The sequence below is a fragment of the Elephas maximus genome, chromosome 5 (assembly GCF_024166365.1).
Source record: "Elephas maximus indicus isolate mEleMax1 chromosome 5, mEleMax1 primary haplotype, whole genome shotgun sequence".
NCBI classification, from domain to species: Eukaryota; Metazoa; Chordata; class Mammalia; order Proboscidea; family Elephantidae; genus Elephas; species Elephas maximus.
This window is the reverse complement of record NC_064823.1, coordinates 163817801-163831467: the sequence shown is the minus strand read 5'-3', so window position 1 is coordinate 163831467 and position 13667 is coordinate 163817801. Positions and strand designations below refer to the sequence as shown.

The 13667-nt window shown below is 57.0% G+C and overlaps 1 protein-coding gene across 1 annotated transcript in view; it reads right to left on the bottom strand.

Moving 5' to 3' along the window:
• Positions 1-13453, bottom strand: part of ABLIM2 (actin binding LIM protein family member 2) — a 179896-nt gene extending 166443 nt beyond the window's left edge. Inside the window, exon 1 of the mRNA XM_049886708.1 lies at positions 13271-13453. Within this exon, the coding sequence (XP_049742665.1) occupies positions 13271-13280 (10 nt within the window). The 5' untranslated portion in view covers positions 13281-13453. The remainder of the gene's footprint in view (positions 1-13270) is intronic.
• Between the last annotated feature and the right edge of the window lie 214 nt (positions 13454-13667).

Here is a 13667-nt window from a genome sequence, read left to right as displayed (position 1 = left end):
CCTGGCATAGTCCTCTTTCCCAGAACTGGGACAGCAAGGGCCAGGCCGCTCGAGAACCTGAGTCTCTGGGTCCTGCTATCCATGAGGGCCTGAGGCCCCGCCATCTGTTCCCAGGTCTGTCCCTCCACTGGACCCCACTCCCCAAGTGCACAGGGCACTGCCCAGCCAGCTGCTCAGACAGCCCTATGTCTGAATGACACGTTCTGCCCCTTTGCTTCTGAGGCAGGCAGAGGGCACACATCCCCACTCTCACCTCTAGGGGCCGCCCTCCCCATTCCAGAACACTGCACCACCAAACCAAAAAAAAAAAAAAAAAAAAAACCCCAAACCCACTGCCATCCAGTCAATTCCGACTCATAGCAACCCTATAGGGCAGAGGAGAACTGCCCCCATGGAGTTTCCAAGGAGCACCTGGTGGATTCGAACTGCCGACCTCTTGGTTAGCTGCCGTAGCACTTAACCACTAAGCAGCCACCAGGGCTTCCCAGAACCGCCAGGCTTAGTAAAACGTGTCAAAGCCTTAGAGGTGCTTCTGTCCCCAGCCCTCTGTTACCCTTAAGGAAACGGCCCCTGCTGAGGAGCGGCTGTGGGTGGGCTGCAGGGGCGTGTCCGGAGCTGGCTGTGGAGGGACAGGGTGTGGCTGTGAGGAAAGGCAAGCCAGCCAGCTGCCGCGGCCCCGACTCTGACTCAGGCGACCCTGCGTGAGTCCAAACAGGACCACGCTGCACAGGGTTTTCAACGGCCGACTGTTCAGAAGCAGATCTCCAGGGCACCTCTGAGGTCTCAAACCTCCGACCTTTCGATTATCAGCCGAGTGTGTCGGCCATTTGCACCACCCAGGGACTCCACTGCCAATGAGAGGGGTTCTTCCTGTCAGGCACAGAAGCTACTGACCTTTTTTGCCCTGGAATTTGGAAGATTCTGGCAGGGAGACACCTGCTCCCGGGTGAGGGGGCATGGGGGGGTATTCTGAAAGCCAGGCAGGCGAGCCTGAAGCCCACCTCTCCCCTTTGCTGGCCTGTGACTGTGGGGGAGCCACACCCCGCCTTTGCCCTCATCTGTAACCGAGAGCAACAGTGCCCGCCCACAGGGCTTTGTGGATTGGAGGTGGAGCCTGTACGATCGCTCAACCCGGTCTGACATTAATAGACACTCCATAATGTCGGGCATTGATTTTTATTAGACAAATCCACCAGTCCCCATGCGTCTGCCCTCTGGTCAGCAGCACACACCCAAGCTGTGTTTAGCTCTCTGCTGGTGCTCTGCCAGGCAGATATTCCGGCCGGGGATGGGGAACTTTAGACTGGTTCCTAATTCCTCATGGACAACTGTGGAATTTGCTCAGGAGCAGAGCCTTCCACCCCCTTATAACTGTAGACTAATTTCTCACAAGCACACATGCACATATTTTAAATTTCTGTGCTCGTAACGTGTTGATGCTGCTCACAGCCCTAATTCCAAGGTGGAAGTCCACCTCCCAAAATAGAGAGTGTCATGTCTAGAGCAAGCAGGGGCAGGTGCCGGCTCTGACGGCTGTGCTGTAACCAGGCCTCCTTCTCGGGAGCCAGCAAAGTCCTGCCATGGGCATTTTCTCAAAGTGGATAAGTGTAAAAACATCACACAATACTCCTAGGTATATCCGCCCAAGACCGGAAAGCAGGGACTCCAACAGACGCTTGTGCACCTCTGTTCACCGCAGCTTCACCCACGGCAGCCAAACGGTGGGACAACCCACGTGCCCACCCACGTGCCCACCTATGTGCCCATCAACAGACAAATGCACACACACAGGGTGGTCCAAACACGTGACAGAGTATCACTCAGCCATAAAGAGAAGTGAAGCTGTGATACGTGCGACAGCATAGACTAACCTTGAAAACGTCATACTGAGTGAAGTAAGTCAGACAAAAAGAGGACAAATATTGTCTGATCCCATTTACGTGAAATACCCACAACTGACAAATGGTTAGAGATAAAAGAAGTCAGCGGGTAACTGGGCCTGGGGAGAGGCAACAGGGGAGCCGTTGCTTAACGGGGGCTGAGCTGTTGCTGGGGAGATAAAAAAGTTGCTTTGGAAATAGATCGTGGTAACAGCAGTGCTACAGGGTGAATGTAATTAACGCCACTGAGTTAGACACTTAAAAATGGTGAAAATGGAAAATTGTGTTTGTGTATGTATATATATATATACTCACACGAATACACATATATATTTTCTACTACAATAAAAATAAATAAAACAACAAAGCATTAGGAAAAAAGAAAAACTGCCCAGTACCCCATCACATTTTGCTACATTTTCTAGCTTCTTTTCTGTGTATCTCACCGAGATCAAACTGTAACATTTTGTATCCTGTAATCTTCTCTCACCAGCATTAACCGTATCTCTTCCTAATCCTTCATAATCCTTTTAATGGCTGTGTAATATCCCACCCTTTATCCGAAGCTCTCTAAGTAAGGTCTGGAGCCTTTGGGGGTCCCCAAGATCCTATCGGGAGCTCAGTGGGGTCCAAACTGTTTTCATAATAAGACCAAGACATGATCCTCCTTTCCACTCACTCTCTCCGGGTGTCCGATGGAGTTTTCCAGAGGCTCCTCAGTATGACCTCACAGTGGACGGAACACAGACACCCATCTCCGGCTCAGCCAGCTACTAACGAGATTTGCAAGACTGCAAAACAAGGCCACTGTGTTCCCTGGAGCTGCTACCATGTTAACATACAGTGGGTGCATTTCTCTTCAGTGAATGGATACATGTTTTTAAATTTCTCCAGTTTAATTTCTAACACAATGTCGTTGTTCGTTGCCATCCAGTCAGCTCCGACTCACAGAGACCTCCTGTGTAACAAAACACAGCTTTGCCCAGTCCTGTGCCATCTTCACAGTATGTGTCTGAGTTCACTGTGGCTCCTGTGTCAATCCATCTCATGAGGGGTTCCCTCGTATTCGCTGACCCTCCACTTTACCAGCCATGATGTCCTTTTCTAGCGATTGGTCTTTCCTGATGACCCGTCCAAAGTGAGTGAGCCAAAGTATCACCATCCTTACTAAGAGCATTCTGGCTAAATATTAACATCACCCACTTAAACAAGAGCTCTTTGGGGCCCCCAATAATGCTGAGCTAAGGTGTCCTGAGCCCTGGAAGACTGAGAGGTGCTTGAGGTGGATGGTGACCTGCTCTCAACAGCAGGAACCCAGTAGGAAGCAGCTTGCTCTGCACAATCCCATGTCTGCGTTGCAGAAGAGACTCCAAGAGTGGGGTCACCGTACCAAAAGGCATAAAGGCATTTAAGGCTCAGCCCACTTTGCCCAACCTCTCCCCTAAAGACTGACAGCACTGAGCTCACGGGATCTGGGTGTTCACATTTAGCTGAACTCAGAGTAACGGTTATCCTATGAGAAGTCATTCTCTCACACTCTCAGCCCTTCTCAAGGCCCGGCAGGGAGAGAAAGGGTGTCGGTCCAGACACAAAATGACCCCCCAAAAATGTCCATGTCCCAGTCCCCGGAACCTGTGAGTGCAGCCTTCTCTGCTGCAAAGGGGACTTTGCAGAAGTGATGTCGTGAAGGGTCTTGAGATGGCGAAGACCTGGACTGTCTGGGTGGGCCCTCAGTGCCCTTAGAAGAGAGAGTCAGGGAGATTTGACACAGAGGAGACAGCTGTGTGAAGATGTAGCAGAGGGCGACTTGGAAATTCTGGCCTTAAAGATGGAGTGATGTGTTCACAAGCCTAGGAATGCCTGGAGCTACCAGGAGCTGGGAGAGACAGGAAGGGCCCTCCCCTAGAGCCCGCAAAGGGAGTACAGCCCTGTGCACACCTTGATTTCTGACTCCCAGCCTCCACACAGTGAGAGGGTACATTTCTGTTGCTCTGAGACCACCCCCTGCCACGTGGTCATTGGTGATGGCAGCTGCAGGACCCTCACTCACTGCCTTTTCTTCACAGAGGTTGGATGCTCCTCGGGTCTCCACATTACCAAGGGTGCCAGCTGGAGAGGCGCTGACCTGAAGTCACACCTTCCTTCACAGGGTGGGTTACCCCTTCACCGAGAAATGCCAGCCTTGGCCGTAACATTCCAGAAGAGGGGAGCAAGGTTAGGCCCAGCAAAAAAGCGCCGACCTATACTTACGAATTCCTGGAGACCCAAGTAGGGGTGCCTGAGAGGCAGACTCACCCCTGGTGCGTGGGTGTCTGCTCACAGCCCCAGCCAGGATGGCGTCACCTCCTCCTCTGCCTGGCAAACTGCAGCTCGACTTTCAAGTCTTCTGGTCAGCAGGAGCCACCTGGACTGGCGTCCCGGGGCTGTGATAACAAAGGACCAGACACTGGGGCTGTTAACAATAACAGATATGCATTCCCTCACAGTTCTGGAGGCTGGAGTCCGAAATCAAGATGCCGGCAGGGCCACACTCCCTCTGAGACTCTAGCGGAGTGTTATGGATTGTGCCCCCTTAAAGTTGTAAACCCTAACTTCTATGCCTGTGGTAATTGAGCCCTGGTGGCACAGTGGTTAAAGCGCTCTGCTGCAAACCAAAAGGTCAGGCGTTCAAACCCACCAGCCGCTCCACGAGAGAAAGCTGTGGTAGTCTGCTTCCGTAAAGACTACACCACTGGAAACCCCATGCGGCAGATCTACTCCGTCCTACAGGGTCGCTGTGAGTTAGAATGGACAGGAGGACAGTGGGTTTTGTTTTTGTTTTGTTTTATGCCGATGGGTATGATCCCATTTGGGAATGGGTTGTCTTTGTTATATTACTGAGGCAGGATTAGTGTAGGGTGTGTCTTGAGTCAATCTCCTATAAAATATAAAAGAAGCCAATTAAGCCAGCCGAGATGGGGGATGACAGATGCCAAGTCACACGGAGATCTCCAAGGAGCAAGGAAACAAGCTGAAGAGACAAGGACCTTCCTCCTGAGCCGACTGAGAGAAAACCTTTCCCTAGAGCTGGTGCTCTGAATTTGGACTTCTAGTGTCCCAAACCGTGAGAAAATAAATTTCTGTTTGCTAAAGCCACTCACTTGTATTTCTGCTATAGGAGACTAGACACCTAAGACTGGGAGAACCCTTCCTCGTCTCTCCAGCTCCAGGTGGCCCCGGGTGCCCCTTGGCTGGTGGCTGCATGGCTCCAGTCTCTGCTCGTCCTCACAGGGTGTCTCCTCTGTGGTCTGTCTCTGTGTCCCCTCCCTTCCTACAGAGACACCAGTCCCTGGATTTGCAGCCCACCCTCATCCACTGCGACCTCATCTTAACTAGTGACGTCTGCAGAGACTCAATTTCCAGACGATGTCACATTCTGAGGTTGTGAGTGGATGTGAATTTTGGGGAGACACTAGTCAGCCTAGTACACCCCTCCCCCTCCCAGCTGGTTTCCGGCCCCCTGGGCATCTGTCCCTCACAGCATTGAACATGTTGGGGTGTCATCTGCCTGACCACCCCACCAGGCATGATCCTCCCAGCTGCAGCTGTCTGAGTTACTCCATGTCCCCAGTGCCCAGCACGGGGACAGCCTGGCCAGAGAAGGTGCCAGCAAGGGTGGGGTGGTTGGGTGCATGGGGGTGATGGGCACCTCTGAGGCTACGGGGACATCTTTGGGCTGTTATTCAGCTGCCACACCGTCTGAGACGAGGCATCTCAGAGACAGTCTCTCAGCAGCCAGGAGTGGAACAGTGCAGCTCCACACCCGCTGTCTCCCAACAGCTGGCAGGAGGGGCTGGATGGGAAGACACTGGAAGAGTCGAGGGGGCGGAGGGGCAGGCAGGAGGGGGAGGCAGGGAAAGTGGGGCATGGAGCCATCACACCCACAGTTTGGCAATAGAAACTGTGTCTTATGTGCCTGGTTCACCAGCCTGCTGAGGGCAGGAACCTTCTGGAGCCAGCCCAGCACAGTCGGGGCTCACAGTGCTGAATCAGCCTAAGGAAGAGCAGAGAGAGGTACACCGTCAGCTCCTCTGTTCCCCTCCCCACTCCCCCCTGCAGATCCAGGGCTCAGCAGGGCCCCAGCTCAGGTATCTGCAGACACCCTGCCACGGACAGCCTGCCAGGAAGCCCCATTGACACAGGGAACCTCAGCATAAAAGCCAGTCCCTCCCACACAGCAGAGGGCACTGTGTAAAGGCTGGGGAGGGTCTGCACCACAGGGCATCTGTGAAAAGACCCCAGGGCTCCCCACATGCTTCCTGGATGGCCACTTGCCTCACCCCTCAGAGCATCACTCTGGGGACACAGGAGGGTGGGGACTGTCAGAAGGTGGGGTCACAGGCCCAAGACAGCAGTGGCCCTGTTTTTATGGAGGGGTACACTGAGACATGGCTGCCTGAGTGGTGCAAACAGCTAACACGCTTGGCTGCTAACTGAAAGGCTGGCAGTTTGATTCCACCGGAGGCACCTCAGAAGAGAGGCCTGGAGGTTTGTTTCCGAAAAATCAGCCACTGAAAACCCCGTGGAGCGCAGTTCTTCCCTGACACACACGAGGTCGCTAGGAGTCAGAGTTGGCTCAGCAAAGCTGGGTTTTTTACACTAAGGCACGGAGAAGGTGACTGTCTCAGGTCCCATGGCGGCCCAGCAGGTGGGCTGGAAGTCTGGGGTGGCCCAGCAGAAACCCGAGCCGGGGAGTTCTGGGGGAGCATGGCTTTGTGGGCTGGAACGGAACCCCCTGGACAGCAAGACGGCCACCTCCCAGAGGGGACAGGTGGGCGTGCAGAGCTGGGAACAGGGGGCCAAGGTGACAGGGAGGCACGCTGTTGTTAGCTGTTAGTTGCCGTCGAGTGGAGTCTGACTCAGCAACCCTGTGTGTGCCGAGTAGAGCTGAACTCCACAGGGTTTTCAAGGCCGCGATCTTTTGGAAGTAGATTGCCAGGCCTTTCTTCCAAGGCACCTCTGAGTGGGCTCAAGTTGCTAACCTTTCAGTGAGTAGTCGAGAGTTTAACCTTTTGCACCACCAGGGACCCCATCAGGGACGCATGTAGAGCTCGTACAGCCGCGGCTGTCTTGGGGTGGAGAAGGCTGCCTCTGATCACCCCATCCCTTAGGCTGCACAAAGACCCCACAGGAACCCTGCAGAAGGCAGTGGAAGAGTGTGCATTCCAGAGCCAGACAGGGCTGGGATCGGGCACAAACTCTGCCTACCTGGCCGTGTGCCGGCAGGTGCCACACCTGGGGAACAGGAGGAATGCTTCCTTCTTGAGTGAGAAGACGGGTTGTGTAAGGCTCCGTAGAACATAGTGCTGTAAGGCTCTGCCAATGGGCCACGCCTGGTCTAGTCAAAGCAATCAACCACACCTTACCAAGGGAGCAGCTCACTGCCCACGGCAGCTGGCTGCAGTGAGGGGGAACAGACGGACAGACGGAGCCCACCCGGACGGGGAGAGGCTGAGCCAGGCACCAGCCAGCCAGTTGTCATGGAGTTGCCCCGACTCATGGCAGCCCCGTGTGTGCAGAACAGGACTGTGCTCCACAGGGTCTTCAGTGACTGGGTTTTCAGAAGTAGATCACCAGGCCCTTCTTCTGAGGCACCTCTAGGTGGACTTGAACCTCCAACCTTTGGATAGTAGCCGAGAGCATTAACTGATCGGACCACCCAGGGACTCCAAGCCAAGTGCACTAGGGTTCAAATCCCGGCTCTGCCTTTGGAAGTGGGGTGGCACCAGCAATGCCCGAGCCTGCTGGGCATGTCTCAGTGATGCAAACCAGACACCGTCAGCAGCGTTGAGACACATTGTGAGCATCATGGGAGAAAATGTATATGAGCACCTGGCCCTGTGCCCAGCCCAGGGGAACACCAGTGTGCCTGGCTGCTGTGACACACAAGCCTCCTGACACCCTAGACACCCTAGCAGCTGGTGATGGAAAAACAAAGACCGCTCAACTCGGGTTGCCCCGGCCCTGGACACGGCAACCTGCGGATCTGCTGCGAGGCTTCCGGGGCAGGGGATGCACTCATTCCGGCAGCCCGCAGGACCCGGGGTCAGCATCCATCAGCTTCCACGCTGCAGCTGTTCTCTGCCTTCTGTGAGCCTCAGCACCTGCCAGCCCCCAGATGGCACAAATGGTTTGCACCCAGCTACTAACCTAAAAGTTGGCAGTTTGAACCCCCCAGAGGTGCCACGGAAGAAAGGCCTGGCAGTCTGCGTCTGTAAAGACTGCAGCCAAGAAAACCCTAGGCTGCACTTCCACTCTGTCACACAGGGTCCCACGAGTCAGAGTCGACTCAACACAACAGGTGTTTTTTTTTCTTTTTCTTTTTTGTTAACCACTTGCCATGTGCTGGGTGCTTAACACTTACACTCCAATCTTTACCACAACACCCCGGGGAGGTAGACCTGGAAGGCTCTGTAGTCGCTCTATTTGAACCCAAGACATCTGACTTCAGAGTAGGCCTCACCAAGTGCCAGCAAAGCAGGGGCAGAGATGGGGAGCAAGGGGGGCCCCCGAGTGTCTGTGCAGAGAAGGGGCCTGGAATCCAGGCTCCAGGCCAGGCATCCGGCCAGCAGCCCAGAGCCCAGCAGCTGCTGGTGTCAGCGACCCTGGTGCAGCCCTGGGGCTGGCAGGCACCCATTTAAAGGACCAGCAACAGGAAGGCCCTTCCATGGGGCGGCTTCCTCCCCAGTGTGCCAATCCCTCTCCTGGCTCACAGCTCTCCCGCCAGCGATGCTCAGGAGGCTGAGGGTGTTGGACAGGAGACTTCTTAGTGTGGGCCACACTCCCTTTTCCAGGACAGTAAGACTGGATGTTCCAAGAGCCCACCAAACTCAGGACTCTTGATCTTAGAAAAGACACCAGACTACTCCCGAACAAGAAGGAGCTCCCTTTGTCTTCCTGTGGTGGCTTGCATGTTGCTGGGATGCTGGGCACTATGCTACCAGTATTTCAAATTCCAGCGGGGTCACCCAGGGTGGACAGGTTTCAGTGGAGCTTCCAGACTAGAACAGACTAGGAAGAAAGGCCTGGAGATCTACATCTGAAAATCAGCTCATGAAAATCCTATGGGTCACAATGTAATATTGTCTAACACAGTGCTGGTCGGAAGGCACTCAAAATACACAGGGGCCTCAACAGGGGACTCGAGCAGGCCGACGATCGTGAAGATGGCGCAGGACTGGGCCACATTTTATTCTGTTGTACATGGGGTCACCGTGAGTCAGGGCCGACCCGAAGGCAACTAACCACGATGACACCCCCAAACTCCCACTGACAGAAACCATAAAGAATCAAAGGGCCTGGGGTAGCCGGTGGCAAGTCGTCCTAAAACATCAAGGGAAACATTTCAGAGCTTGGTGATTTCCACACTGAACAGTGGGAGAGTGCTAGTCAGCTCTCTCGGGCCATGACAGCCTTTATAGATGCAAAGCAGCTGATTTCTGGGTCAGGATGGCTTCTGTTCGTTGCACCTAATTCAGAAAGGACTCACGCAGGGACTCAGGCAGCAGTGTGGCCGCCTCTGCCGACTCCACTAATGCCCCTGACTGGGAGACGCCGTCTCGTCCACGCAGACGGGCAGGGAGCCGGCAGAGCTCAGTCGTCTGGACTTCTTACCAAGTAAGGGATTCCAACCAGGGTCACCTCCTTGGAGCTGCAGCAATGCCCATTAACCACCCCCATATTTTCCCACCACCCTCCACAAACACTCGGTGTCCCCCCTGCAGTCTTCTTTCTTCTTTTCTCATCACAGAAGAAAAGCACCCACGACAAAGAAGGCTTGGAAACTCCAGGGGAAGTCTGAAGATGCACATGGGAGAGAAACTTGCTTTTCCTCGCACCACCTACAGACAACCTCCGTGGCACTCTGGTGGATTTCCTTCTTCGTTGTTTTTGTGGAGCTGAGATCATATGTGAGGCACAGTTTTGTCCCCAGCTGTTCTGTACATTAAGCTTATCTCCAGCATTGTCTCCTAACATTACAAATTCTTCACACATATACTTAACTAGAACGTTCTCTCTCTCACACACACACTCACACACGCACACACGAGTGTACCTTTCAGGAGGGCAGGGATTTCTGTTCATTGCTGTCCACTCTGGACTCCCAGCACCTGGAGCAGCGCTGGCTGGGCGCACAGTACCAAACTAGTTGCCATCAAGTCAACCCCAACTCACGGTGACCCCACGTGTGTCAGAGAAGAATTGCGCTCCACGGGGTTTTCAGTGGCTGATCTTTCTGAAGTAGCCCACCAGGCCTTTCTTCTGAGGTGCCTCTGGGTGGACTCGAACCACCGACCTCAGGTCAGCCGCTGAGCATGTTCACCATTGTACGGGGACTTCTTGGTGCAGAGCAGACATTTGGTAATGTTTGTTGAACGAATGGCCCACTACTATTCCAGCATTCAAGGGCAAAGGAAGAGTTTGGAAACGGATAATATTAATGATTGAACAATATGATAAACATAACCAAAAAAAATCATATGCCAACACTCCTCTCTTGTTGGACATTTAGTGTTTCTAACTTTTTGCTGTCGTTAATAATGCTGATTTGATCATCTTTGAGGCTAGGTCTTTGCTCACACATTGGGTTGGGTGAAGAATGTGTCTCTCTCTGTTCCAAACACTGGGACACACACCCACCAGGGACCAGAGGGCCTGGGTAGGGCTCTGGCTCTGCCGCGACTCTCCTTGGCCCTGGACAGTTGCTTTTCCTCCTCTGAGAGTCGGTTTCCCCTGTAAGGTGGATGGATTTGGACTGGAGCATGCCCAGGTGACTTCCAGCCCCATGATTCTAACACGGTGTCATGGCAATAGAGGACACTGAGCTAGCACCCAGCCCCCAGCTGGGTCCTGTACCCCCATGAGCCCCTGACCTGCAGAGGCACCCTACCTGCCAGATCTGTGACCGCCTGGGCAGAGCATGGAGGCTCAGAGACAGGACAGCTTTGCTCAAGGACCCGCAGCCAGCGCTGAAACCCCTTCCAGTTCCTGCCTTGTCCCCGACCCTGCCTGGCCCAGTCTGGCCACATTAGGAGTGGTGTGACGAAGCCTCCACAGTCATCGCCACTGACTGAGCCTCACTGTGTACCACCGGCTAAGAGCTGAAGGGGAAACTGAGGCACAGGCGGTTAAGTCCTCCTGCCCATGGCCCCACAGCTGGACAGCTGGATTTGAATCCAAGCCTGTGTAATGCAGGGCACCATCTCTCTCCACCTTGCCAGGGTACAATCTAAACAAGTTTCCAGGGCACCAGAAATCAACACACGACAAGAGCCCAGAAGCAACCACACGGCCCGGCTGCCACTTCCTGGCTGCCTCAGAAGCACCCCACATTACCCGACGGATGGCATCCTCAGCCCTCATGGCATTGACAGAGGGCCTTGAACAGGAGCCCCGGGCACCTGCAGTCCCATCTGCACAGCTGCTGGCAGGACCAAGCAAAGCCCAGAGCTCTGCAATGATGGCAGTTGTCCCTGGGGACACCGCAGGGACCTGCCCTTGTTCGTGATGGAAGCTCTGACCTGCCAGATGACTTCAGAGTCACACAATGAGATTAGGGGTGGAAATTACTGTATGCCGGGGGTTGTCTGGAGCGTTAGTGACAGGTGGGAAGGTGGGAAGAATACCTCACTGCCGGTGTCAAGGGGTGGGTTAACGCACAAGGTAGACTTGTACATCTTACAGGACCATCGCAAGCTTCTGAGCACTCATATCTCACATCCTCTGGGTATTCACCGTCACCATGCCCATTTTACACGGCCAAGCTCCGGAAGTGCCATGATTGGCCAAGACCACCAGGCAGACACTATGCCCCAACCTCCAGTCCCCCTGCACTTTCCACCCAGGACCCCAACGGCCCCCAGTGCCCACACCCTTCTCCCTGGACAAGCCTAGCCACAAATGCCAGAGACGGGGGCTGCCACCACAGCAGCTTTTCCTGATTACCAAGGGCATCAATTACTGTCACGGAAAACATAAAATTACCCTGTGTGCACCCACCCATTATCCCCACCTACCGTGAAATACATGGGGTGGAGGTTCTGCCAAGCCTGGGGTGCCCAGCTTCCAGCCACCCCCAGATAACAGGTTGGCCATTTCAGAAGACTCTTCCGGAGGAATCCTCCTCCGACCACCTGCCACTTGCTCTCACCACACTCCCAACCCTGACCGCAAGCACTGTCCCTCCTCCCTTGGTCCAGGAGGGGGAGGGAACTGACCCCTTGGGAGGAGGCCCCAGAACACGCCCCCTCCCCCAGGCCCAGAGCGCACACTAAGCACCGTCTAAATGCACTCCCTCCCCAGCCCCCCAGGGAATCGCTGTCCCCGATTTGTTTCTGCACCGTGGCCGAGGGCCATACTGCAGTCAGTGGGGGACAGGCCCAGAGGCAAGAGCACAGGAGTCGGCTTGACTCCCCGGCCCGATGCTGCGCCCAGCAAGTGACTCCAGCCCCTTGAGCGCCTGTCGCGACCTGGAAAATGCGGTAGTGGCCCCTCCCTGCCAGGGAATGGGCCCACACGCTCTAGGCCCAGTGCCCGGCCCAGGGAGGCTCCGGATACGGGGGACCCTCAGGCTGCGCTTCAGGCTCGGGTTCGCGGCGCCTCCCAGGCCAGGACTCAGTTTCCCCAACAGAGCTGGCGCGGCTGGGCGGCGGCGACGTGGGATTTGCAGGCGTCATACAGCAGCCCCAGGACCCGGGCGCGGAGGGAGAGGCGGTGGGGAGCTCAGGGAGGGCTGGAGCGGCAGCGCGGAGCCGCGGGCCGCCCTGACACACACACGGCCCCGCGCCCCCAAATCTGCCGCGGGCGACGCCCCCAGCCCAGCGCCGCGTGAGCCTCAAAGCCCGCAGGTCAGGACGCCTCGGTTGGCGACGGCGCGGCGGTCCCGGGACCCTAGCCCGGCCCACGGGCGCTCTCTGCAGCGGGGCGCCCGGCCTCCCGAGCCCGGTGCAGACAGCCGGCGCGGAGCGGGTGCCCGGGGGCAGGGTCTCGGGCTGCGCGGAGCCTCGGGCGGCGAAGCCCCGGGGCCGAGGCCGGTGGAGCCCCGGGGCCCAGGTGGAGGAGCCCCGGGGCCCAGGTGGAGGAGCCCCGGGGCCGAGGCCGGTGGAGCCCCGGGGCCGAGGCCGGTGGAGCCCCGGGGCCCAGGTGGAGGAGCCCCGGGGCCGAGGCCGGTGGAGCCCCGGGGCCGAGGCCGGTGGAGCCCCGGGGCCCAGGTGGAGGAGCCCCGGGGCCCAGGTGGAGGAGCCCCGGGGCCGAGGCCGGTGGAGCCCCGGGGCCGAGGCCGGTGGAGCCAGCTCCCCGCCCCGCAGGTGCGCCCCGCGCCCCCGCCCCCGCAGCCAGGGACCCGCGCTCACCTGCGCTCATCGCGGCGCCGGCCTCAGCGTCGCAGCCGTCCGCCCGCCCGCCGCCCCAGGCCCCAGGCGCCGAGCCCGCAGGTCGGCCAGTCCGTCCGTCCGTCCCGGGGTCTGCCCGCCGGCTCCCCGCAGCATCCGCGCGCGCCCCGCATCCCGCAGCAGCCAGGCCGAGGCCACGCCCCGCCCGCCCGCCGGCCACGCCCCCGCCGACCGGCCACGCCCCCTGCCGGCCACGCCCCGAGGAGCCCTGGCGGGCCACCCTGGGAAGTGTAGGCACCGCGCCCCCGCAGCTCCGCCTGGGGCTCGCGGCCGTCCGCCCCCCAGGACTACGAGTCCCAGCAGGCCCCGCGGCCCGCGCAGGCGCAGGAGGCCGGCGCCCGCTGCGGCCTTGCGCCCG